We start from the raw sequence: 25945 nt of genomic DNA on the forward strand, positions 1-25945 counted from the left end.
GATCTAAACATCAAAGATAAAGCCAACCTTGTTGAAAATCGAACTCGTCTGGGCAATTGTTCCACACATCATCTGAATCTTCCTGTTCCTGGTGGAAGCTCTGGGAGAAATACTTGGGCTCCAGAGAGGTGGAAAGGGGATTGTTGTCATCCTCACTGGTACTGCCTGAGGACTCCGCAGCAGTCACATCACCACAAGGTCCTCCCCTTAAGCCCAAGGAAGGTCTGGCACCATCAGGCTCATCTACTCCATCATCATCCTGCTCATCATTGGATTCTGGCAGGAGCACCTGAGGGTGGGTTGGATGACAGAAGGTATAGAGACTGCATAACAATGTCAATTTGTTTGGATATTTGTGTCTGAACACCAATTATCAGGGTTTTCCCTCTTCCCTCATCTAACTCAAAAGCTTTTTTTAATGACAAAGCTATTGTTTTATCAGCCAATGCTCTGAAGAGCTTATACCAAGCAAAATCCAGTATGGAGGCAACAGGTGAATAAAATCAATTGAGCGACTAATTGCCGTTAAATAGGGAGGTAAATGAATGTGCGTTTGTCACAGGGATTAAAATTAGCACCCATCATTGAATCACTAAGGGGGATAAGTAGTTGGGCTCTGGTTTGCATTATGTGCATCAATCTACATACCACCCATGCCGTCCAGCTTTGTGTGTGTGTGTCAGACTGTTAAAGTTTGATGACCATTAAAGTTCTGACTTAAAAAGAATCTACAGTGCGCCTAGGCCAAGGACAGAAGCCAGATGAGACAGCTCAGGAGGAAAGTGAGGGTCAGTCAGACTCAAAAAGAAAAGAGATTTTGGGATTGAAATATTAAGGGTATTGGTAAAAATTCAGTTTTTGTTCTTTTTCATATTTGTCAGCAAAGCAAGCACAGAGCAAGTAGCTTTGACCCAGCATTGCTCAAAAACCATAACTGGCTCATGAATCTGCCTGGTGGGATTTTGTATGTACTCTGCAGAAAACAATTCCTCACATCATGTTCATTTAAAATTTATTTGAAAATGTTTTTTCCTGGATTCAATCCACCTCTGTGTCATGGCAGTGTGGGCAGCAACGGCGTGTGCGCCTTCCTTCAGTGGTGCCAGTGTACAAAGCTTGGAGCAGCCATGGTCTGCAGAAATCCGGCGAATGAAATGTGAATGAATGAACTTGAAATGTGTCACAAAGGTCCGCTGAGCCTCAGCTAATCCGAGCTCTGTGCACTGGTGCCAGGGAGGGAAGGCACACACCATTCACCAAACACTAGGGGTGGTACGGTTCATGAAAACACGTCCGAACCGCTTGCTCCGCTTGTCTCGGTTTGGAGCGTGTGTGTGCCGCATGGTTCGACGCATGTGCAATGTAGCCTCGTGCCCGTATGTGACCTCAGACATTGAGTTTCCCTTTCGCGCGAGGTGTGGACAAGTTACCAACAAAACGTACAGCGAAAGACCGTGCAAAACATTTCAGGCCGTCCTGCCAACTAGGGCTGCACAATTAATCAAATTTTAAATCACGATCACGATTTTGGCTTCCCACGATCAAATGTGCGTGATCGAGCGATATTTAAAATGCGTCATAGAACACTCCTTATCAAAGTTTTTGCAAAGCCACTCTAGCGCTCCATAAACCACTGTCTGATCACATGCCTCCGTGAGCCAATCAGAGTTGATCCCTGCACTGCGCAGCTTAGTTTATATATGTAGACAGTCACAGAGGACAGAGTAATGTGAGGAAAATTCCACAACAGGTAGCAGTCGGTCATCATAAGCCGGTCACGATGTTTACCAGTTTACCAGTAAACGCAACATTTTGTCCCGTCCGTTTTGTTTTTCAGACAACAGCAGTGACCATAGTGCTAGTTTGTGTCCGTTAGCTCATAGCTTTAGCAGCAGACTGTTTGACGTCCCGCTGTTGGAAATACAGTCACACTACACCGTTTAGCTGTCAGCATTTTAGCTGTAACTGTTAGCCACAGTTACTACTACTACGTTAGCCACAGTTACTACTGTGACATGTTAGCCACAGTTACTACTGTAACTGTGGCCACAGTTACTACTGTGGCTAACAGTAGGCTAACGTTACCTGCTGTGTAACGTGTTATTAGTGTTTACTAGCGTGACATGCAGCGATATTTATGTTGCCTCTAACGTGGGTTTCGGAGCATCAGAGCGCAACGCAGAAATGTAAGTAGCAGTGTAATGAGCCAATGAAATCCGCGTTGCTATTTCGTCAGGTAGATACCTTACGGCAAACGTGCATGTATGGAAAACACAACAGCTGAAATGGCATACTCATTCACAGTATCCTTCAAGAAAGGAACTAATGTAGGACAATATGGATGTATTAACAGGAATGTAGCACAATAGGGATGTAAAAGCAGTTATAATTAGCCTATGTGACAATAAAATTTGTTTTGGTTAAATCAACAAATAATCGTGATAATTAATCGCGATCTCAATATTGATCAAAATAATCGTGATTATCATTTTGGCCATAATCGTGTAGCCCTACTGCCAACCTGTATACATCACGTATGTATACATACAACATCAATGTACGATGTAACGTTTTTTCACTCTAAAGTCGCTGAAGCAGCTGCAGTTTAGATCCTGTTTGGTCTCCTCAGCGGGCGGGGCTGCTCAGTTCTCCACGCGACTGACGCGCGCACACACAAACACACGGTGGATGCAGGAAAAAAACGGAGATGAGAAGTACAGGAGGACCTGACAGCTACACTCGTTATTTTAAGTGCAATGATAAGTTAAAGTCCAATAAGTACTTTATCAAAACGTATGAATGTGTGTCCCAGCCCAGAATAGGAAATTAACTAACACTGTAAACTGTTTTTATGTTTAACGTATTCTGACTTATTCAAAAGACAGAGCTTTAAGAGTTCCTCTCTTTTTCTTTTAAAGGATACATTTTTGTCAGAGTTACACTGAAGTTGGCAGTTTGATAAATGCAAGTTATTTCAATTGATATTCTGTAATATTTCAATCTGTGCTAAATGTGCACATACATTCCTGTAGATGGCAATACACATTCTCCTTTTTTTGCCAAATAAATGAAAAGCTTGTTGAAATCATCAATGTCTTCCCTCTTGCTGTATCAAAATCTCAGCTAGCTTAACTCAGAGATGGTCCCAATAATGTGCTTAAAATCAAGTCAAATTCAGTTTGTGCATGATTACATGAGATAACTATATACTTATTTAATAATGTATCCTACATTGCGGTTAATTAACCTATATATCATATGCGGAAGTATATTTCTGGAGTGTTAAAGATTAAAAGAAAAAATAAGAACTGTACAGAACCGAAAACCGTGACCCTAAAACCGTGATACGAACTGAACCGTGGGTTTTGTGAACCGTACCACACCTACTAAACACACCGCCTACACAAACATGACACAGAGCTGGATTGAAATCAGCAAAGTATCCCTTTAAATATGCAATATTACATGTTCCATCCACTACAGTAAGGACTTTACAGTGGAGCTGCCACACTCTTGATAACTCTCTAGTTAATGCTTGGAGATTGCCTTCTCCATTCACTTTGCCAATAGGAGTAGTTGTGCCAAAGCCCATACCAAGGATACTGGTTTATATTCTTTTTAACCTGCTGGTCTTCTTCGCTATAGCCTTTAAAACCCAACTTGCTAGCGCAGTTAAGAAATAGATTGTATAGCCTATTTTTCTTTAACTACGCAACAAGCTTTTAAATTTCTTTTTTAAAAGTGGCTATATGTAACTTTTAGTTTGGGTTGATTCCAGCAGCCGCTTTGGACAAAAACGGTGGCGCTTTCACCAAAGATCTTTTCTTTACGTTGTTTTATTGCCCACTGTAGATTACTGAGTTAGCGTTACCGGGAGGTCACATAGTATTTTGCTCAGACAGAAAATCCTTAATTTACAATAAGAGAATGCGTTACTGATGTATTGTTGCATTTCAAGTGTTGCATACGGTTAAGCCTTCTTTGGATGTCTCGTGAGCAAAACCTGGTATCCCTGTCACTGTGTCACGAGCCAAAGCATTAAGAGATTATTGTAGCAACCAACTAGGGGTGCAAGATATATCGACTCAATATCGTTATCGCAATATTATATCTAAAGCAACGCTTATATCACTTGCGATAAGTATGCAATATTTTGTTTATTTTGTGGAGCACTGCGTCTCGTCTGTTGGCTGTGTGGCTTAGTTGTGTTTGATTTAGAGCCCGCTTGAAACACTATAATGATCATTTCATTGGCCAGTTACCGTGCCACTTGCACACGTTAGTACACGTCAGCGCACGGGTCCACTATGTGACAACCCTATTGAGCGTACCACGTGTGTGCATATTTAGACAGAGTGACAAGAGCATTTCATGAAAACCAAGGACACTTTACACAAGTATAGGGGGACACCGGAAAAGAAAATAGTAGGCTAACACAAATATGGACTAAAAGGAATAAAACGTCTGCGTTAAATGGGAGGACGTCATTTAATGTTGGCTACTGGCGCACAACAACATTGCGCCTTGTAAAGTTATTTTATGAATAAAATATGACCTATTACATACCAGAGGGCTAAAATCTGTTAAAAGCCCAACTCAGATTGACTCTGTTTCGCCAGTTGTCTTTCATTCATCCCTTTTAGCTTTTAGATGTTCTTCGTTTAATTTCCTTCTTTTCTGTGATGGCCATGCCCCACTATCATCCATAATTACAGCAGATAACTTCTAAAAACAAATTTAAAAAATACAATTAAGCCTATATAACGAAATCTCCTGCTACCTTTTACCTGACTGGATACAGATACTGGATCTGTAGCGCTGTCTACCTGCCGCAAATCATTCTATGACTGCGCGGAAAAAAACCGGACGCAATAGTGTTTTTTTCACTGTTAGTCTTGTTTGCTGTTACAGGTTATTTATGATCATCAGCTGAAAAATTTAACAGCTTCAGAAACGTGTAAAAGTCACATATAGTCAATTTAAATACCGGTTATATTGTTTTTTTGTATATTGTTTAACTGATGGTAGTAATCGGTCAAAATTGTTATTGTTGATTAACAGTTTAACGGTTAATTATTAATATCACTGACTTAACTGAAATGGCCAGATTGCCATGAGAGTTTTAATATTTTCATTGTTTGCAAATAAATAATACTGACATTTAGCAAGAAATGGTTAACATTGTTGGATAATAGGAAAGGATGCCCCGATTATCGGCAGAACCTCGGTATCGGCAAATATTCACCTCGTTGACTCCCTTCGGCCTATCTGCAAATGAGATCGCATTCCCTGATGGCAGTAGTCGATGTTAATATATTTTTTGCAGTGTACTCTAACAGTCTGCTAGCATATGCTGCTACTGGAGTTTTTCTCTCCTCCTGTTAAGCAGATAGCTGTACGATTACTGAAGTTATCAACAGCAATGAGTTACATTACTGCGTTACAGACAAATGTATTCTGATTACAGTAACATGTTACTTTTACTTTGTAAAACACTGATTACAACATAGTTAAAATCATGGGACATGGCCCTCAATTAGAAACAGGGACATAAACTATAGCCACTTAACGAAACAAGTTCTGGGAGTCTCTTTCAGTCCCCAGAACTTTGAGGAAACTAGAAGGCTTCTTCAGCCCATTGTTGTGCATGTTTCCACCGTGGTCTAAAGAACCCTGAGGATTAGGCAGGGCTCTAAAGTGCGACCAATTTGGTCGCACATGTGACCAAAATTTGTAAGGGTGCGACTAAGATGTGTCCTAGGTCGCACTGGTGTACCTAACGTCCTTGCATCCGCTGCCTCTCCATGAACAAAGCGATGTCGTTTATATCGATATGGTTTAATGTTGCGTTTCATGACCCATTCCTTCTGTAAAGCTGTGCCGCCCCAACACATTAGAAGTAATTAAATGCAACTAACTTCAGCTCGTTGAGTAATAGCGTGTAAGACGGAGCCTGCTGGATCTGGGCGTGAGATGTGACCCATGGCCAGAATATCATAGTTCATAAAAATGCAGCGCAGTGACGATACAGACATTTCATAGCCTACACAAGACGTGTGTAACACTGCTGACCCTCCAAAGCGCATTCAACCTGTGCTGGACCCATTCATAATGAGTCAACCGTCACTCTGTGAGTGGCATATTTTCAAACTGGTAAAGGAAATCCTGTCTTTGCATTTTATTTTAATAACAATCTGTTTTAATAAAAGAGCTTGTGAAAAGTGGCTTTGACTTAAAACTGAACATTTAGCCCACTTTGTAAAAATAATACAGAGCTATATATTGTGTATCGGCATTCAGCGTTAACGCAAGGAAAAATATGGGTGCACCTAAATTTTGTGCCCGTGCACCTAAATAAAAAAGCTAGGCGCACCAGTGCAACCAAGGCAAAAAGTTAGTCTGGAGCCCTGTTAGGCAAATAGGGCTGCTGGGGGTTGCAAGGGGTAACACACTCTGCAGCTCGGTGTGCCCGCCCATTTTATCTAAAAAACTCTAAAAAACCCACACACATAAAAAACAAACATTGCTTTTGTCTCACTGTGCTAAGAAGCAAAGCAAAAGTTTAACTTTACTTTAAATGTTATCAATCAAACCTCTTGTTCTAAAATGGTCCTAAATTTATTTAAGAGTTGCCCACTTTGTTTTTAAGATTGCTGCACCAGCAATAAATAAAAGGCAGATTTTGTCTCCACAAAATTATCTTTTGAGTGTTTGATGGTTACCATTTTGCTCTTTTCTTCCTTAAAATAGAAGCCGGGTATCACCATCATTTATTTGAAGTAATCAAAAAGAAAGCAATATTATACATCATAATAAAAATATATGCACGCAATAGCCCAATTGAAATGACGAGTCGGGCTGTTATAGTTAAATTAGAGTTGTCATGCATCTGTACTCACCAGTGCCTCCTGTCGGTCCAGGACCATGCTCCAGTTGACAGGAGAAAACCTCTGAGTTCCCCCTGATGCCCCAAAAGAAGAGCTGGCCTCTCCTATTCCTACAGGACCCACACGGTCACCCATCTGCAAAAATTTTTTGTAAATCAAGCAGTAGATCTAAAAAAAACTTAAAAAAAAAAAACTATTTAGATGTAAAAGTGAAAAACTAGAATATAACATCACCATTCATTTTACATGCAGTTTAGCAACAAAACAAAATGCTGAGGGAACATTATTACGTTATTTCTTTTTGGTTTTGAGCAGTATGCATCCCCACTAAGATGGAAAGAAAAAAAAAAGAAAAAATTAAGCAGTTAAGTGTATACAGCGTGTTGAGGCAATACATGTCTCCTGCAGCGGGGAGTCAAAGGCAGAGGAGGGACCGCAGCGTTTGCTAACATTAGCTTCTTGTCTCATCTGGGGTCTGATAAACAGTAAATTCATCGAATTCAGTGCCAATAACACCATTTTCCAAGCTACGGTAGCTTTCATATTTCACAAGACCCACGTGAGCAAGTGATGACATCTTGTCACCGTTTCAGTCGCTCACCATCAAAGGGTAGAGAGCAGATGACTGACTCGGTTTACTTGAGTTCAGTGTAGGAGACAGCTCTGCAGAGTCATGGAATTACGACTTTGACATTTCATAAAATGCTACAAGGAGTGGCGATAACTACAGTATTTTGTAATGCTAAATGTATTTAGCATAAACACTGTCTATTCTATATGTATGTTCTTGACTGTTGCAGTACTTTGCTTTATTGTTAATTTCCTTTTAATATGTGTACTGTATGTGCCAAACACTAAGGCATGTTCCTTGTTTGTGAAAACTTACTCTGCAATAAATCTCATTCTGATTCAGAGGAGGGCAAACAAAGTAATTAAGGTGTACAAAATTGAGGTCTTCCATATGCACTAAGCGGTGTATGAAATATCCCAAAACTGCATGAATAAATCCTTGTCACAGCTTAATTACTTATTTCCAAGAAACTTCTGAGCACATTTATGGTAAACACAAGATTTAAGGTGGTGCTTTTGCAGGATTAATTGTGGAGAAACTCCGTTTTACAGATGGTTAATTAACTACATTTATATTGTGCTTTTCTAGTCTTAACCACCTCTCAAAGCGCACAGCTCTGTCAATTAAATCAACTAATCAATTAGTCGACAAAATTGTATAAGTGTTAGTCGACTAAGAATTTCTTTAGTTGACGACAGCCCTACAGGGATGCAAACTTATTAGGGGTGAAAAAGGTGAGAAAGATGCAAACCCCGTAGAAGGGTCCGGTATGGGCAGAAAAGTATCACTGGAAATTTGAAAATAATTGAATTTCTATTGCTCAATTAGAATAATTGCATTAAACACCCAATTTAATTAACAGTTTCAATTTGTATGGTTTACTTTGAATAATTGTAGTGAAAAACTGAATTGCATAATTTGAAATTGAAAAATACGAAATTTTATTCAGTTGCTCCGAAACTTGATTGATCTTCCCTGAAAATGTAACTCTTCAAACTTCCACATTCAGTTCTCACAATTCAAATTTAGTTCACACAGTTCAAATTTCAGTTAACTGAGACACACCCTGTCGTTAAGGAAGAGTATTTAAGCGCAGATTCACAGAAATCTGTTGCTCTGCGTACGTTTCGATAGTTTGTTTATTGGATAAAGTGGTGGTAGACAACTTTTTAACAAGCTAGTGCACTAGTTGAACACATTTATTTTAGAAAGGCCCTCTTCTTAAGAGACAATATTAGGCTACTGTAACAAGCGTTTCGTTTAACTACATTATAATAACATAGGTCCAGTTTAGTTAGAAGTCTACACCGTTGTCTCATGAATTAGTCTTGTGTTACAAAATAAATCCAAAAATCCCAAATTGTTTAATTACATCATGGTTATGGAAGTATTAGCCTTGCTAATATTATGTAAGCATAAAGAAAATGAAACCGTCACTGGGTAACGTTAGGTTAGTTGGCACTTTGGCTGAGGAGCTCAACTTATGTTGCAAATCGTCAGAATAATTGTGAAGTTAGTAAAGTTATACAAATAGCAACGGAGTGCTCACGCCAGGCGTTCTACAAGTAGAATTTGGAATAACAAGTACGCTTGCTAACAATAGATTCCATGGAAATTCTGTTAACACTGAATGTTACATCCAAATTGTGATGGGCATTGTTCATTTAAACCTTCTCAAGCTACTGTCATATAAAACAATTAAAATTATCATAGTGGTGGGCTGGTCTGGGTCTCAAAAGTCCAGGGCAAATGGTTTACCCCATCCCTGGATTTAAAGCATGCATACATACAAGCCAGAGCGTTTTCCTCCTATCCTAGAATAGATAAGCAGTGTAGCCAACTATACTCCAGCGCTGACACAGGCGTTGTGGAGATAGACTTGGCAATGCGAGTCTAGGGTTATCATAATGCTGTAAGGGATTCTTACCAGCAGCCAAAAACTGAACTCCCAGACGGCTTTCTGTAGTTTTTTTTTTTTTTTTTTTTTTTGACAACTCTGAGGACTACAGTCTCATTTCTCCGTGACTTTGTCCCAGTGAGCCTCATTCTTACCTCAGTATGTCCTGGCAGATTCAAACTGCAATCCTCATCAACAGCACTGCTCCCCACAATCCCCAGCCCACGCAGGACATCATACGTGGTCTGGACAACAGTCGTTGGGAGAGGGATGGTCGAAACTCCACCGTCATTTCCACTTTCCTCACTCCCACTGCTCCCATCCCCACCTCCTCCATCACCTGGAGCAACACAATGACACAAAACAAATAGGTGCTCACCTAAAGATTTGAGGAGACTGACAAGACTAAGTGTGCAACGCATCAGAAAAGTCATGGTTTGGATCCGATCACGGTTTTGAGTCCCAGATCGGATACATTTTTGAATCAGCACAAAAAAAGAGGAATTTAAACAATTTAGCAAAGATGTAATAACAATAATAACTTAACGACAAAAACAGATGAGAAAAGGGTATTTTACCATAACTTTGAATGCAACACAAGGTTTACCAGTTTCAAGTAAATGCACCATCTAGTCACGTCTGTGTTGTTTTTCCGACAGCAGTGACCAGTGCTAGTTTGTGTCTTTTCGCTCATAGGTTTAGCGGCAGACTGTTGTACGTCCCGCTGTTGGAATCCTATACAGTGAAATACAGTCACACTTTTACACCATTAAGCTGTCAGCATTTTAACCGCGTTTAATCCAATTACTACCTAACGGTAGGCTAACATCAACGTTACCTGCTGCCAAGTGTAGTGTTAACTAGCGTGACATGCAGCAATGCTTCGGTTGCCGGTTTTGGAGCATCAGAGAGCAGCGCAGACATTTAAGTGGCACCAAAATCTGTGTTGCTATTCTGTCCAGTAGATACCTGTCATTTACAGTGGGGCAAAAAAGTATTTAGTCAGCCACCAATTGTGCAAGTTCTCCCACTTAAAAAGATGAGAGAGGCCTGTAATTTTCATCATAGGTACACTTCAACTATGAGAGACAAAATGAGAAGAAAAAAAAAAAATCCAGAAAATCACATCAATGTAGGATTTTTAATGAATTAATTGGTAAATTCCTCGGTAAAATAAGTATTTGGTCACCTACAAACAAGCAAGATTTCTGGCTCTCACAGACCTGTAACTTCTTCTTTAAGAGGCTCCTCTGTCCTCCACTCGTTACCTGTATTAATGGCACCTGTTTGAACTTGTTATCAGTATAAAAGACACCTGTCCACAACCTCAAACAGTCACACTCCAAACTCCACTATGGCCAAGACCAAAGAGCTGTCAAAGGACACCAGAAACAAAATTGTAGACCTGCACCAGGCTGGGAAGACTGAATCTGCAATAGGTAAGCAGCTTGGTGTGAAGAAATCAACTGTGGGAGCAATCATTAGAAAATGGAAGACATACAAGACCACTGATAATCTCCCTCAATCTGGGGCTCCTGCAGTGCCAGACGTGTCCCCCTACTTAAGCCAGTACATGTCCAGGCCCGTCTGAAGTTTGCTAGAGAGCATTTGGATGATCCAGAAGAGGATTGGGAGAATGTCATATGGTCAGATGAAACCAAAATAGAACGTTTTGGTAAAAACTCAACTCGTCATGTTTGGAGGGGAAAGAATGCTGAGTTGCATCCAAAGGACCGCATACCTACTGTGAAGCATGGGGGTGGAAACATCATGCTTTGGGGCTGTTTTTCTGCAAAGGGACCAGGACGACTGATCCGTGTAAAGGAAAGAATGAATGGGGCCATGTATCGTGAGATTGAGTGAAAACCTCCTTCCATCAGCAAGGGCATTGAAGATGAAACATGGCTGGGTCTTTCAGCATGACAATGATCCCCAACACACCGCCCGGGCAACAAAGGAGTGGCTTTGTAAGAAGCATTTCAAGGTCCTGGATTGGCCTAGCCAGACTCCAGATCTCAACCCCAAAGAAAATCTTTGGGAGGGAGTTGAAAGTCCGTGTTGCCCAGCGACAGCCCCAAAACATCACTGCTCTAGAGGATCTCTGCATGGAGGAATGGGCCAAAATACCAGCAACAGTGTGTGAAAACCTTTTGAAGACTTACAGAAAACATTTGACCAACAAAAGGGTATATAACAAAGTATTGAGATGAACTTTTGTTATTGACCAAATACTTATTTTCCACCATAATTTGCAAATAAATAAATTAAAAATCCTACAATGTGATTTTCTGGATTTTTCTCATTTTGTCTCTCATAGTTGAAATGTACCTAGGATGAAAATTACAGGCCTCTCCTCTATTTAAGTGGGAGAACTTGTACAATTGGTGGCTGACTAAATACTTTATTGCCCCACTGTTGGCACTGGTGCCATATTAGCACCAGATTTTAAAATGCGCCGTTCACGTGAACAGAAAATTGCGTTGCCTGTATCTTTTCACGGCAACCCTCCATAGAGATTTATCAGCCTACTTTAAGTAACAGCGACAGTAAAAATGTATTCCACACCATTATGGTTAGACTTTGCAATTGATCTGCGGTTCACATGCATATTCTGAACTGTGAGTGTTGATCTGTGCAGACCACGGATCTTAACTAAATTAAAGTTCCCTCAAAACTAGCTCCTTGTTAAATGCAAATCACGGCTATATATGCTTTCACTTTGAAATATCAAGAAAGCAGGAAAACCAGCTAGAGAACAAAAAAGAAAAGAAATAAGGCGTATTGTACCAGTCACACAATTAACTAGACAACAGAGCAATAAAAAGAGCAGAAACAGATGTTGCCAGAATATCACAGTGCATGATCAAATTTTGATCAGATTAAGGGCATAGCAGCAAACACACAAATCAGGCATTATGGTCTTATCAAGTAATATCAAAAATGGTTTCCACACCTTCAAGAAGTAATTTTGTGAATTCCCTTTGTTAAAACGAATCTGTTCCATCCTAGCCATAGAAAGCATTTCACTGAGCGACCTCCTGAAACATGGGGACAGTGGAGACTTCCAATCAAGTCATTTTTCTTCAGTTTTTGAAGGAACTCGGCTGGTTGGTTGTTCTAGGGAGTGTGGAGGTAGTGCTGGGGCCGGGGCTGGAACCGCCAGATACTCTGCAGAACTGGCTGGCTGTCGTTAGCTGAAGACCCTTCACAGCATGTTAGAGGTTTCTCACTTTCTGCAGGAGACTCCAGTGCCCATACACCCAGCGTTCCCAGTTTAATTGCTTTCTTGCTCGCATTAGAAGCAGTAGGCTCAAATACACTGTAAGCAATTGGCTTTTTACCTTAAATTCAGTTTTTCAAGCCAATGATAGCTAAAATTGCACTTCCACATGCCTAAAGAACAAAACATGTTTTAGGTCCGTGGTAGGCTAATCCGAAAGAGGCTTGCACCAATAACACGAAAGCAGATTGCCTGCAATTTAAGTTGCATGTTGGTCTCATTTGTAGTCGTAACACAGCCAATTTGTTTTGAACGAAAGAAAGACTAACATTTTGTTGGCTTTGGTCAGAAATCTAAATATTATGATAAGTGGAACTTGTAATGTTGGGTAGCAATTCAGAAGAAATCATAGAATAATCAATCCTACTGTATGACTTGTAGAAATGAGAGTAAAAAGAAGACTGCTGTGTCTCATGTTACATTGTTTTTTGTACATGCTGTCACTCTACAAATCACAACATGTAAATAGGAACATGTTGGCTTTATTTTGTCACAATTGGGAGCAGTAGGATTACTGGAACCATTCACCTGCATGTTTTGCGCTGGCCTGATGCCTCTGGCGGCAGCAGACAGCCTTACAGCACGCACTGAGATGAGAAGGGTATGTATCGACTTAACTCTGGGGGTTACGATGAATAAGCAAAGTTTTCAATAAGTCGGTGTGTTCCTTTAAAGTCACCTCCAATAATGACATCAGGATTGTCACCATTTGGGTCATAGATATAAAGGATTATTACTGGAAAGAAGTTAATGTGACCTGCTATCATTAAGTATCTGCTGTAAGAGTCTGCCGTCAGAGTCAAGGTGAAATGCAATATTTTTACGAAAAAGAATAGCAACCCCCCTGGCCTTACGAGTAAAAGCTGCTTGAAAAACCTGAGAAATCCAATTTGCTCTTAATCTAAGCGGTTCGTTTGCACCAATATGCTTTTCCTGGAGAAAAATGATGTCTGGCTTCAATGACTTAAGATGCGAGAAAACGCGACCTCTTTTAGTTACATGACCAAGGCCCTTCACATTCCATGAGACTAATGTTAATTTGTTGTTAATGCTGCTATGTGCAATACAGTCAGATGTTGACATTATCCCTGAAGTAAATCTGGCCTCCAAAAAAAAAAAAAAAAAAAAAAAAAAAAAAAAAAAAAAAAACACTTAACCCAATCGAACAACCCCCTGAAGATTTTTCCTACCCGCCCACAAAGTGCCTGCCCAAACGAAGCACGGGTGTCCCTCTAAGCCCAGGACCGCTAGAAGCACGTGAGGTAGTACACCCTAAACAGTAGCTAGCTGAAATAAGCTACAAGAAGTTAGCTCAACTAGCCAATCATAGCTGAAAAAGAAAAAAAAAAAAGTGTGTAACTTGTAACAGAAGTGTAACATTAATCAATGCACAGAGCGGCATTAGCAAATTTTGGATACAGTATGTTCTTTAGGCAGTGTTCAGAAATGACATCGCCCCACCCGGTGTGATAAAAACCTTGACCTTGTTTTTGATGCAGAGCTGTGCAGGAAAGAAGAGACTATGCTCCATCTTAAGCACCTTGTGTACCTGTGACAGGAGGGTTGATGACTTGTCCCTCAGCAGATCGTCTGTGCTCAATCCCAGACAGAGATGGATCGCCGCGCCAACTGGAAGCCTCATCATCAGAACTGCCTCCCTCTAAGCCTGGCCTGAAACTGGGACGGTTACTCTCTCCAACCTGTACCCAAATACACAGACACACACCCGCACACAGTATGAACGGATGATCAGTGAATAGCCTCTTAACTCTGTGCACACTGACTGCAGTATGGCTCTGGCATTACCCTACATCTACAGCATTGCCGTTCACCTTGAACTCCCAAACTGCAAGTAAGCCTGTTTCTCTTTGCTGTTATTTTCCACCTAGCATTAGGTACGAGAGCTGTCATTGGCTAATGCTAGCACTTGTTCCAGCAGACTTCTGCCAGACCAGCATGATGTCAGTTAAGTTAACTTTAACCAGCCTGGTTCTATGTGAAAAGACAACAGCAGAGAGAAACGATACCGTATGCTATCTGTGTGGTGATGGCAGGTTTCGGAGTGGACTGCGGGTAGAGAAGACCAAAACAGTGACAAAAAGACAAAAGTGCAAATAAAAAAATGCATTTTATGATATCTCAGAGTTTAACAATCTGATGACATTATTGTTTTCTATTTCTGACCAGTTGTCTGGAGGTGCTGGGCAGCAGCCTTGTTCTGGTAGCATTGCTGTTCCTTCTGGCAGACTCAAGCTCATCCTCTGTGTCCTCATCACTGGCAGGACAGGAGTCCATACCTGTAGCAGCCAGACGCACATTAGGCATCTGGAATTCCTCCTGAAGAGAGAAAAAAAAAAAAAACACAAGATACACTTAGATTCTAAGAACATTTAATGGTTGTTCGACATGAATCAAATATATGATTCACAAAAGTAATGGCAGCATTGATGGTAACTTAAGAATTAAAGTCTTTGAAAATCTCTGGCAGCTCACTATTCGATGCCGACAGAGGGCTACGATTTGATTATAAAACGATTATTGATGCATCTCAATCAGTGTCCAAAATGAACTTTGACTCACCAGGCCAAGTTGGCGGGTAGATGAAAAGATCCACCGGCCAAGCATATTTTTTTACCAGTCAAAATATTAAATTGCAGTTTCTTTTGTAACACCCAACTTTTGTATTCATGAAAACAGCAAAATGTCAAAGTGGCTTGTTAGGTGCATATTTTTCCACGTAGCTCTCAGTCTCGGCCCTGTGTCAGTGCGCATAACCACACCACGTAAATTGGTAGGAGTGTTAAGGTGAGGGTGTGTTTGAGGCCAAGTGTTTTGGTAAACCCGCTACTTCAATGAGCGACAAACGAGAGAAGGGCCTGGTACACAGTGCACCCATCGGACTATGCTTTCCCCAACTCGGGAGGAAAGCAAAGGGGAGACCGGACAGGCAGAGGATGGAGCAACGGGCGACAGGGACAGGCGACCGTCTCGTGTCCGCTCTGGAGATGGAGATGACAAACTGCAGCCTGCACTGTGTGGATTGTGGAAATTGCGATGGCCTGATCAACCGTAACGGCGGGGACTCGGCAGAAGTGTCCATACGGCTGTCACTTCCTGGGAAGCTGACAGCTTACACAGCGGAAGACAACCTCTACAGACTGCGAGACAGAAAGTTTTTATTAGAGGATTAAAAAAACGCCTTTGCACGTTGGTTTTGGGGACTGCTCTGCTCAGGATACTGCTCACAATTATCCACGCTGAAATATGTCCCTTTGTTTACAAACCGGTAGGTTTAAGAAATAACTTCAACATGTTAAGTCATGTATGTCAGGATTGCAAAAAAAAAAAAAAAACAGTGGCTATCTGTACATCTTTGCCAAGCGCAAACCAGTACAGAAGTAGGGTTGGGTACCGAACCCGGTACTTTTACCGGTACCGACCGAATCACGTCGGTACTATAGAGTATTGGTTCACGTGAAATCAAACGGTAATAATATTATCAACTAAACCAATATTAATAAAAAAATATATAAGTTTTAAAAAACATCTTTTGCATGATAAAAATGTAAATAGGCTATTCAATCTATTTCTTAACTGCTAATTAAATTGCTAGTCCTAACTTTGAAACAGCAAGTTCCATTTTAAGCTCCTCTTTTTTTCTGCACACGGGTGAACTGAGACTCCGTTTCCTGCTTGTCGGTCAACAGTTAATGATCGGTTAACATTTAATTTTATTGTGCCTTCTTTTGGAAGGCTGGCTGCCAAAAATCCCCACTTACTAGCTAATTATTTTAGCCTGAGGTAAATGATAGCTATCAGTAAACAGAAGTGACGTGGTGGCTGGCGTCTGCGCCAGTGTCGGCCCGCCCCTGCGAAGCACCGACATGCCGACAGCAGAGGAACAGAAGAAAGTAGCTCCAGCATCACCAAAATGAAGACTGACAAACCGAACTACTTTGGTACAAATATTTACTCGCCGTGTGGCGGATAGCCCTCTGAGATTTACTCAAACGGAAAATGTACCTGCATTTGGCGAGAGGAGAGCGTTAATTACAGACCCTGATCTCAATGCATCCAATTGTTTTGTTTCTATGGTATTTTTCTTACCATGGTAAAGAAGCAACGCATCACTGTGGTATGGCGGTTAACCGCAAACCCTACAAGTTCTCAAGCCTAGAAATAATTCATAATAACCGGGACACACAAAAGAAATCCCCCACATATTTAATGGACGGTCTATCCCCTTTGTGCAAAGCTGAAGTGACGAGCAACTAAGGTTTTTTTTCTCCTTAATCTCTTGAACATAGAAGATAGTCGATAACTAGACAGTTGATAACTAAACAATGATTATTGTGTTCATTATACGTCATCACACAACATATGCACTCCTTTAACTCTCACCAGCAAAATTTTTTAATAAAGAATAAAAAAAAGAATGCGGTGATGTCGGTTATTATCACAGCCCTAACTTCCATTATCTTTTAGTTTAGTTAGACACAACTGAAAATGCAGAAAATATAGTTTTCATTTATTTAAAAAAAAGTTAAACATTCAACGGTGGCTCACTGAACATAATTCTCAATGTAAGAATTGAGGCACTCAAATACTGGCATATTGTCATCAAGAAAAAATATATAACAAATGTATTATCATCCATAATGTATTATCTTCTATGAATATAACGTCTTCCTATATTGCATATCAATTGTAGTAAGATTTTATTTGACATTCCGCCCCTACTTTGCTGCTTCAGACTCGTGTTTGTGGTAGGCTATGGCAGCCTGAATATGTCAGAGTGGGGCTAGTACTTACTACTACAGACTAGTGAACATCTGGGAACTCACTGTCTGCGGACTGTTCTCATAGGGAATTCATTTAACCGCTCCGCTCTGCTGTTGTTGAAGCTGCCTGTGAAAACCCAACTGTAAAGCACTGCCAGACAAAAACTACGTTGTTTTTTCAAAACTGACGACTGGGCACGCTCATTTCCAACCAATCACATAATTTATCCTGCCACCGTTGTTAGAGACCCTGGTCGTGTGCAATTCACATTGAAATCGACCCCAGTGTTTCCTCTGTTGATTAAAATTTTTGCCGCCACGGTATCACAAATAGGGCAGACGCACAACAGGGTTTCCGCTATGTACACTGCGCACCGCCGCTCCTTCAGCTGTTTATGAAAAGTCATAATTACGCGACTCTGTAGAGCCGTCTGCTCTACTGAACTCAAGCGAACTGTCATCCGCTCTCTCTCCCCATTTTAGGGTGAGCAACTGGAACAGTGACAGGACGTCATCGCTCGCGAAGTCATGGCAACCAAATAAACAGGTCGAGTACTACTTGTCACTCAATCTTAGGCAAAGTGACAAACAGTGACGAAAGCTGCGACATGAAATCTGCAATAAAACAACAACCAAGCGCTACAACCAAGCAGAGCAACGAAGAAGGTAGCAGAGCTACCTGATAGATTAAACTTTTGCCGTATACGGTCGGCAAAACTCCGAACACATCTTCCTTTTTTAAGAATGACTTCAGTGCCGTTCTTTGTTGTTTTCTCAAAGAAAAACTTCTAGGGTTGACAATTGGTGCTTTAACAAAATATCTTCACACTTAGATTTTAGATAAATAATCATCAGTAATGTGGACATAATGTGTAAGTGGGGAAAAGGCAAATAATAGAACAGCTAGTACAGTCTGGTAGGTTCAGAAAAGTACATCACTTAACTGTAATGCAGCCTTTAAAACCAGTAAAAGACAACACACTACACAATGTGATTGGCCCGGCCAGAGTTTGGTTTTTTCCAGCTTGCAAGCCAACTGAGAGTTGCTAGACCCCCTGACTGCAAATTACATTTGCTGCCGCTGGTTTAACCCTGGTTGAGCCCTTGGTTTGAAAAGGGGTATTAAGGGCTGTGCCTAAGTCTTATAATCGTAGGGAAAACCCTGATGTTTATTTTGGCATCATGTCCAAATATACTATAATTAATTAATGCAATTATCATAACAGGTTTAATATTTATAGTCCTCTCCTTATGAACTAGAAGCAGCACATGGGCAAAAAACAGTAAGGGTGTAAATGTGCTCACCTGATTGTAGTAATCAAGAAACTGGTGTCTATACTGTTCTGGTTCTGTAGAACTTGGGTTTGATATGTGGTTAGTAGCACCCGGCAGTCGCTATGAAAAATAAAATACATTTATGGAGACACTAAGACAAATAGTTTAAGTGAATGAGAGTTGAATGAAAAGTAACAGTTTTGTAATGGCTCACTAATCCTGGTAGGTGTAAAAGAAACTGTTGGTAAAGTAGAACGTGGTTCAAAGAGGAGAAGAGTCTTACTGTTGCAGGAATCTCCTGGCCCTCCACTCTGCCTCTCTGCATAGCAGGAGGCACCAGTTTATTGAAATACAGCTCCAGCTCATCATCAGGCAGGTTGTTCGAATCAATGTCATCATCTGGAAATCAAACAAATGTTCACATGTCTCCACATTTGACATGTCTTTTCTGCAATTCAAATATCAAGGATGTATGAACCTGTGATATCGCTGTTCATGCTGTCCACAGACATGAGCTTCTCATTTGCCAGGAAACTTGAGATACTGCCACTGAAATGGTCACTGTCCACTCCCTCACTCTGCACACTGTCCTCCTTAGCTGTAGCTGGTAAGGGCTGAGCCTGTATGAATTGCCCAGGAAAAGAGAACAATTTTGGCCATTGTTTAAAAAGACAAAATTGCAACCTATATTTGAAAATAGGATTTAACTTGTTTTTCTTCATTGATAGGTTTTTAATAATATGATTTAAGCCTTAAATTGGGTCAAATTACTTTCTCTTGTTGATATGCACATGAAAAAGGTCCACATTTTATGAGCCAGAATGAACTGTATTATTACCTATATGACCAGGATTGAGTCTATAAATTACCGAAAAAGAGCCATCACAGATAAAAAAGTACAACTGCCAACTGGTCAAGGGCTATTGGTACCTGTGCATCTGTACCATCTTTATGTCCAAATTGGGCAAACGTCAGAAGCCCTGTTGACAGATCTGTCAGACAAGACAGGAAAAATAAACGTACATTAGTATAATTCAAAGAAAATGGATCTTTTAATAATAAGAATTATTTCTTCTATATATATCAGTAAGCACAACTAATAATAAGAATGATTTCTTATATATATATATATATATATATATATATATATATATATATATATATATATATATATATATATATATCAGAAAGTGCAACCATATGTCCATATACAGTACATCCATGCAGTATTAGGCGAAGCCAACTCCTATACGTTTTCCTATCAAGAAAGGAATAATCACTGATTCTGAGGATGGCCAGTATTGGCACAGTGGTATACCTATACAGTTTGACAGGTGCAACAGCATTTACCTGTTCCAAGTTCTGTGGGCCGGCCGTGGACTGAGCCCATCTGTGTGGGAGGAAGCCCCAGCATGGAGGCTTGGTTTTGAAATGCGCTCTCATCCAAATGAATCTTCACCAGCATGTCTGAAAGACGGTGGGCTGCAATGAAGTCATCCGCATTGTCCCTGTAATGCAGGCAGGGAAGTTAATAATTAGGACCACATAAAAATGACATGGAAAAAGAAGGTGGAATATAAATCACTATAGACAGACACTACCTTAAAACGGGTCACCAGTTATGAAAGGGGGCGTGGCTTAAGCATAGTGGGGCAGGCCAAACCATCACCAATCAAAAATAAACTCTGCTGAGTTAAATGATACCTCACACAAGACTCTACCTTAAACGTTCAAAAGCCATAAGAGGGGTGTGTGGTTAAGAATAGGTGGCTCAGTATCACATGTAGACCACACATTATAAGTTTTGTGTAAATCGGATGATGTTTGTTATATAAGACAGATTTCCTGTTGCCAGCCCCCGCTATGACCAAAGGTCAATTTTGGTCTGTAGGTGTCCTCAGGCCTGGAGCCTTGTCAAACGTGAGAAATTTCAGGTAGATATGACAATGTACACTAAAGTTACAACAACTTCTTTGTTCATCGATAAATGTTCAAAATGGCCGCCATGCCACACCCACAGAGTTTGACGAAGTTTTGTTTTTGATAACTTTTCATCGTTGGGCTTTAGATGACACAGACCGAATTTCAAGTTTATCGGATGAAATATCTCCGAGTAGTTTGTTAAAGTATAGCACCTATAGTTTTGGGCCTACTTCTTGTTGACACTAGGGGGCGCTATGACTTTGAGTAAATATCTGTCTGTAGATGTCCTCAGGGTTGGACTCATGAAACGTTTCGAGCCAATTGGACAGAGTACACTCAAGTTACACCCACTTCCTGGTGAAACGCACAAAATGGCCACCCCGCCAAGGCCATGCCCTAGTAAGAATGAAATCTCTAGGAGTTTGTTAAAGTACAACATGTGAAAATGGCCCGAATCGCACTAATTTCTAACTTTCAATTCAAAATGGCAGACTTCCTGTTGGGTTTTCTCAACTGTGGCTTTGACAATGCATAAGCCTGAGTAGTGTAGTACATATTAATAACAGCTGCATTATTTGAATATATTAAAAAATGAAATTTGAATGGTATTACAAGTAAGATTGACAGCTCTATTGTGCACCTCTGAATTTGTGTAACTATGTGCCCATTGCGCTTTCAATTCAATAAGGTAGGCTGGGAAGAGCAGGGTCCGTGTACTTGGCGGCCAACGGATTTTTGTTTTGAAAGAAAAGAAAAAAAAAAAAAAAAACAGTTTCCCAATTACCATTAGTAAATAGGAAAACAAAAAACGGAAAACAACCCATTATTCGTTTTTTGTTTTGATATTAAACGGAAAACGAAAAACTCTCATCCGATTTTCTTTGATGCGTTTGTAGATGGAACTCGGAAATTAAATTGTGAGTATAAATCTTATTCCTCATTCATTTTTTTCGTGACCCGGAAGCGATCGTAGGTAGTAAGCGGCTGCATACCCGGAAATCATTTGGACATCAATGAGACCCATGAGACCATGGACAGTTAGAATGATACGGACGTAAAAATGTTTTTAGACGAATATGCTAGTTGCGTATATAGCAGCTGCGTTGGGTTCACAGTTTGGAACGATACGGGGTTTTCTGAGAGGAGTGTGCGGAGGTGGTGTGCTCAGCAGGGACTTGTGGCGAAGCACAAGTTGACTTTTATTATGAAGTGGTCACAGAAGATTAGCGCTGATTGCTCTCATTCATCAAAAATGAGTCTACACAACAAGACAACCATCATAGTCTGATAATAATAATAATAATAATAATAATAATAATAATAATAATACGAAAACATTTTCAAAATTTCTCATTTTCACATAAAAGGTCTAACGTTTTGCGCCATTGCTTTGGCAAATATCTGTCAACAAACTAAAATCGAAACCATGATATGGCTTTCCCTTATCAAATCGCAAAAGACAAACAAACAGGGATATAATTAGTATAAATAAGATAAAATCAATATAAATGTGATTTTTGGAGGTTAAAAAAGTAACTACATTTTAAATTAGCTACTTTTACTATTTTACTTGTACTTGAGTAAACAACAAAGTAACAGTACTTTTACTTAAGTAGAACATTTTTTTTACTCTTTTCACTTCTGGTGATTTATTTAAATCTAAAAATTGCATAGACCTAGCCCTAGTCTGCATATCGCTTTTAATATGCAAATATTAAACGCATTTCACTGGCGAAACACAAGTTGACTTTTATTATGAAGTGCAGGAGATTAGCGCTGACCGCTCTCATTCATCAAAAATGAGTCTACACAACAAGAGAAGTTGAAATCGCTGAAGGTATTGCTGAGGCAAGTTTTTCTTTTTTTAATCAATTGCCGTTTACCGCTTTTGTTAAACATACAAATGAATGCTACTCTTAAAGTAAATAAAAAGCTGACCACAGCTAGGCCGATATGCAGACTAGGGCTAGGTCTATGCAATTTTTAGATTTAAATAAATCAGCAGAAGTGAAAAGAGTAAAAAAAATGTTCTACTTAAGTAAAAGTACTGTTACTTTGTTGTTTACTCAAGTACAAGTAAAATAGTAAAAGTAGCTAATTTAAAATGTAGTTACTTAGTTACTTTTTTAACCTCCAAAAATCACATTTATATTGATTTTATATCTTATTTATACTAATTATAGCCCTGTTTGTTTGACAGATATTGTTGTATTAAATCGGAGTCTTTTGCGATTCGATAAGGGAAAGCCATATCATGGTTTTGATTTTAGTTTGTTTGACAGATATTTGCCAAAGCAATGGCGCAAAACAACGTTAGACCTTTTATGTGAAAATGAGAAATTTTGAAAATGTTTTCGCTTCATTATTATTATTAGACTATGATGGTTGTCTTGTTGTGTAGACTCTTTTGAATGAGAGCAGTCAGCGCTAATCTCCTGTGACCACTTCATAATAAAAGTCAACTTGTGCTTCGCCACAAGTCCCTGCTGAGCACACCACCTCCGCACACTCCTCTCAGAAAACCCCCGTATCGTTCCAAACTGTGAACCCAACGCAGCTGCTATATCCCCACAATACATCATATTCTTTCGGTTTTCTAATATAACACTAGCATATTCGTCTTAAAAACATTTTTACGTCCGTATCATTCTAACTGTCCATGGTCTCATGGGTCTCATTGATGTCCAAATGATTTCCGGGTATGCAGCCGCTTACTACCTGCGATCGCTTCCGGGTCACGAAAAAAATGAATGAGGAATAAGATTTATACACACAATTCAATTTCCGAGTTCCATCTACAAACACATCAAAGAAAATCGGATAACGAGAGTTTTTCGTTTTCCATTTTTTAATATCAAAACAAAAAAAGAATAATGGGTTGTTTTTCGTTTTGTTTTCCTATTTACTAATGGTAATTGGGAATCGTTTTTTTCCCTTTCAAAACGAAAATCCGTTGGCCGCCAAGTACACGGACCGAGCAGGTTTGTCTGTACAAACATCTGTAGGATTCTTCATGACCACACCGAGTCAAGCAGCCTTAATATGTGGTCAGAGAGAGACACCACAATGGCAAAAGAAGGAACATTTGTGTGTGGAACAGTGACAATGTGGACAAATATGAAATTGTTTTTTCAAAGCTAAAAAACGGCTTCATGGAAAGAGTGTTCTTAACAGCGTTACAGGCAGACAGTCATTTCGATTTGGAGATAAACATGTCATGTTAATGATTACAGTAGATAAATGTAATATTTCACAGCACATCTGTGTAACATGGGTGTGTTTACTACTGTTGCCAGACAGCCTGTTTCCCTTTATTTCTGGTCTCTTCTTCTCTACTACTTCTTGCTTATTTACAGATTATTTTGTTTACGCCCTCTGGTGTTTCGGAGAATACTGCAACAAACAACGCGTTGAGCATAAACATCTCCGTGCATCTACGGCGGCCCGTGCACGGTGTCACGCTCGAGTATTCCAGACAACTTAAACTACATGTATACTTACAAGTCATCTTTGAAGCTAAGGGCAAACTTGGGCTGTTCTCTAACAGATGACTGTGAGTTGGCCTGCTGCAGCTCTCTGGCCTCCAGATATGACGCTTCAACAGGATCTCCTCTGTAAGCAAGAGAACATAGAACTGCTTTAACAAAACAACTTGATTGTTAATACACTAAACAACTCTACATCATGGTTAGTGCTCCAAAAAATACATTTAGCAGCTGAATATTGAAGCAGTATGAACATCCTCTGCGCTGTTTGTTATTTTTGTGGAAAATTTCAGAAACCAAAAAGGGCTGCAGCAGCTTCTTATTAACAAATATCCCTATGCAGTTCTATATTTGGCAGACATGTCTCAATGCACTCTATTTTTTTTTGTCTAATTAGGTGCTGTTTGTACATAAATTTAATATGAATAAACAGTGTGCATATTAATACTTCCTATTTGAATTAGCAACTAAATTATACAATTACTATAAACACAAAGCTCCAAAATAAGAATTGGAATTATTTCAGCATCCATTCTTAGACACACTGGTCAAATAGCTTGTGTGATGATTCAGAGAATGATGCATATAAGCATTTCCACAACAAGTCACATCTGCCCAAAGCAGAAGCATGCTCCCTCCCACCTGTTGTCAGACCCAGGTTTAATTTTAGCCACTGTAGAGGCAGCCACTGGAAGTCCTGGGCCTGAACCCAATGTCACATTCTCCAGTGTGACACGGCCACTGGTGCTGTCCAAAGACTTGTAAAGGAAACTGGGAAAGGCTTCATCTTCCAACTTGTAAAAACTCTCTGCCATGTTTTGGAATGGAGCAAGGTGACAGCCAAATGTGGCTTGACTTCAGTTCAGGTGAAGACCATCTGTAATGTCTAGGAAAAATTAATAAGGGAAATAAAAGGAAAGGTTAGTATTACTTTAAAAACTCGAAACTTAGCTTGTGCAAACTTTACAGTGCAGTGGCACGGATGTCTATTAAGAAATTACCAGCTTGTTGATACCACCTTAAATACAACTGAAAACTAGTGACAAAAAGTGAAGTTATTTGTTCGCAAACAACGTTACTTTTTTGAAGATTTTCATGCTTGTTATTTTGCGGCTAACGTTATGGTTTGTTACAGTTTCAGCAAAACAAATTGAGAGCAATTAACTAGCGTATTATGCTAACTAAGCTAAATTGTAACGCTAATGTTAGCTAGTATAACGTTACTTGCTAAAAACAAGTGGGTTTGTCAAAATCACCAACACGCCCCACATTTGAGCTAACGTTAACTAATACGTTACTCCACTATCTTCGTTTATCAAGTTAGGCTAGAGAGAAGTGTTGTAAGAATAAAAGTCACAGACAACATTGAAAATCTAACTAGTAAAACCTGCTTGCTACTCTAGCGATAAGCAAAATACTTACTTAAGACTGGTCCATTTCAGCAAGAGAATTTGTTAAATAATAACGTTAACGTTAGTTGGACTTCAACTCACATTCAATAACGTTACTCCCGAAGAGGGGCCGAGAGACCACGGTTCTTCTCCAACTGTAGCGTTTGTTGTTAGACACGTTGCAAGGTGCAGATAGTTAACTTCCAAAAATAACTTCCCGAACAATTACGTTTCTCATTATTCCTTAAAAGTGGAAACAAACAAACAAACTGTACAACAATTCGGAGTACCAAGCAAGCAACAAACGGCAGGAAGCCCGCGTGAGAGTCATGTCATGTGGGCGGGACTTAACTAATTTAAACAGCTTTGATTGGACAGCAAAACTAAGGGAGGAAATTGTCAATCATGATAGGATGGGATTCATGTCATTCTGTTGGACTTGGACACTTGGGACC

The 25945-nt window shown here is 39.9% G+C and overlaps 1 protein-coding gene across 8 annotated transcripts in view; it reads right to left on the reverse strand.

The window, feature by feature from the left end:
• Positions 1-25795, reverse strand: part of cep192 (centrosomal protein 192) — an 85832-nt gene extending 60037 nt beyond the window's left edge. For 5 of the 8 annotated variants that reach the window (XM_028579409.1, XM_028579414.1, XM_028579411.1 and 2 more), the window contains exons 1-13: positions 25593-25795; positions 24742-24985; positions 24116-24226; positions 20042-20199; positions 19622-19683; positions 19170-19311; positions 18975-19090; positions 18722-18811; positions 14820-14972; positions 14176-14335; positions 9511-9695; positions 6900-7022; positions 28-289 (exon numbers count right to left, since the gene is read on the reverse strand). In XM_028579409.1, coding sequence (XP_028435210.1) covers positions 28-289; positions 6900-7022; positions 9511-9695; positions 14176-14335; positions 14820-14972; positions 18722-18811; positions 18975-19090; positions 19170-19311; positions 19622-19683; positions 20042-20199; positions 24116-24226; positions 24742-24914 — 1735 coding nt within the window. In that variant the 5' untranslated portion in view covers positions 24915-24985; positions 25593-25795. The other 3 variants (XM_028579410.1, XM_028579408.1, XM_028579413.1) reach the window with 3 other exon arrangements.
• Positions 25796-25945: the final 150 nt, after the last annotated feature.

The sequence above is a fragment of the Perca flavescens genome, chromosome 6 (assembly GCF_004354835.1).
Source record: "Perca flavescens isolate YP-PL-M2 chromosome 6, PFLA_1.0, whole genome shotgun sequence".
In the NCBI taxonomy this organism is placed as follows: domain Eukaryota; kingdom Metazoa; phylum Chordata; class Actinopteri; order Perciformes; family Percidae; genus Perca; species Perca flavescens.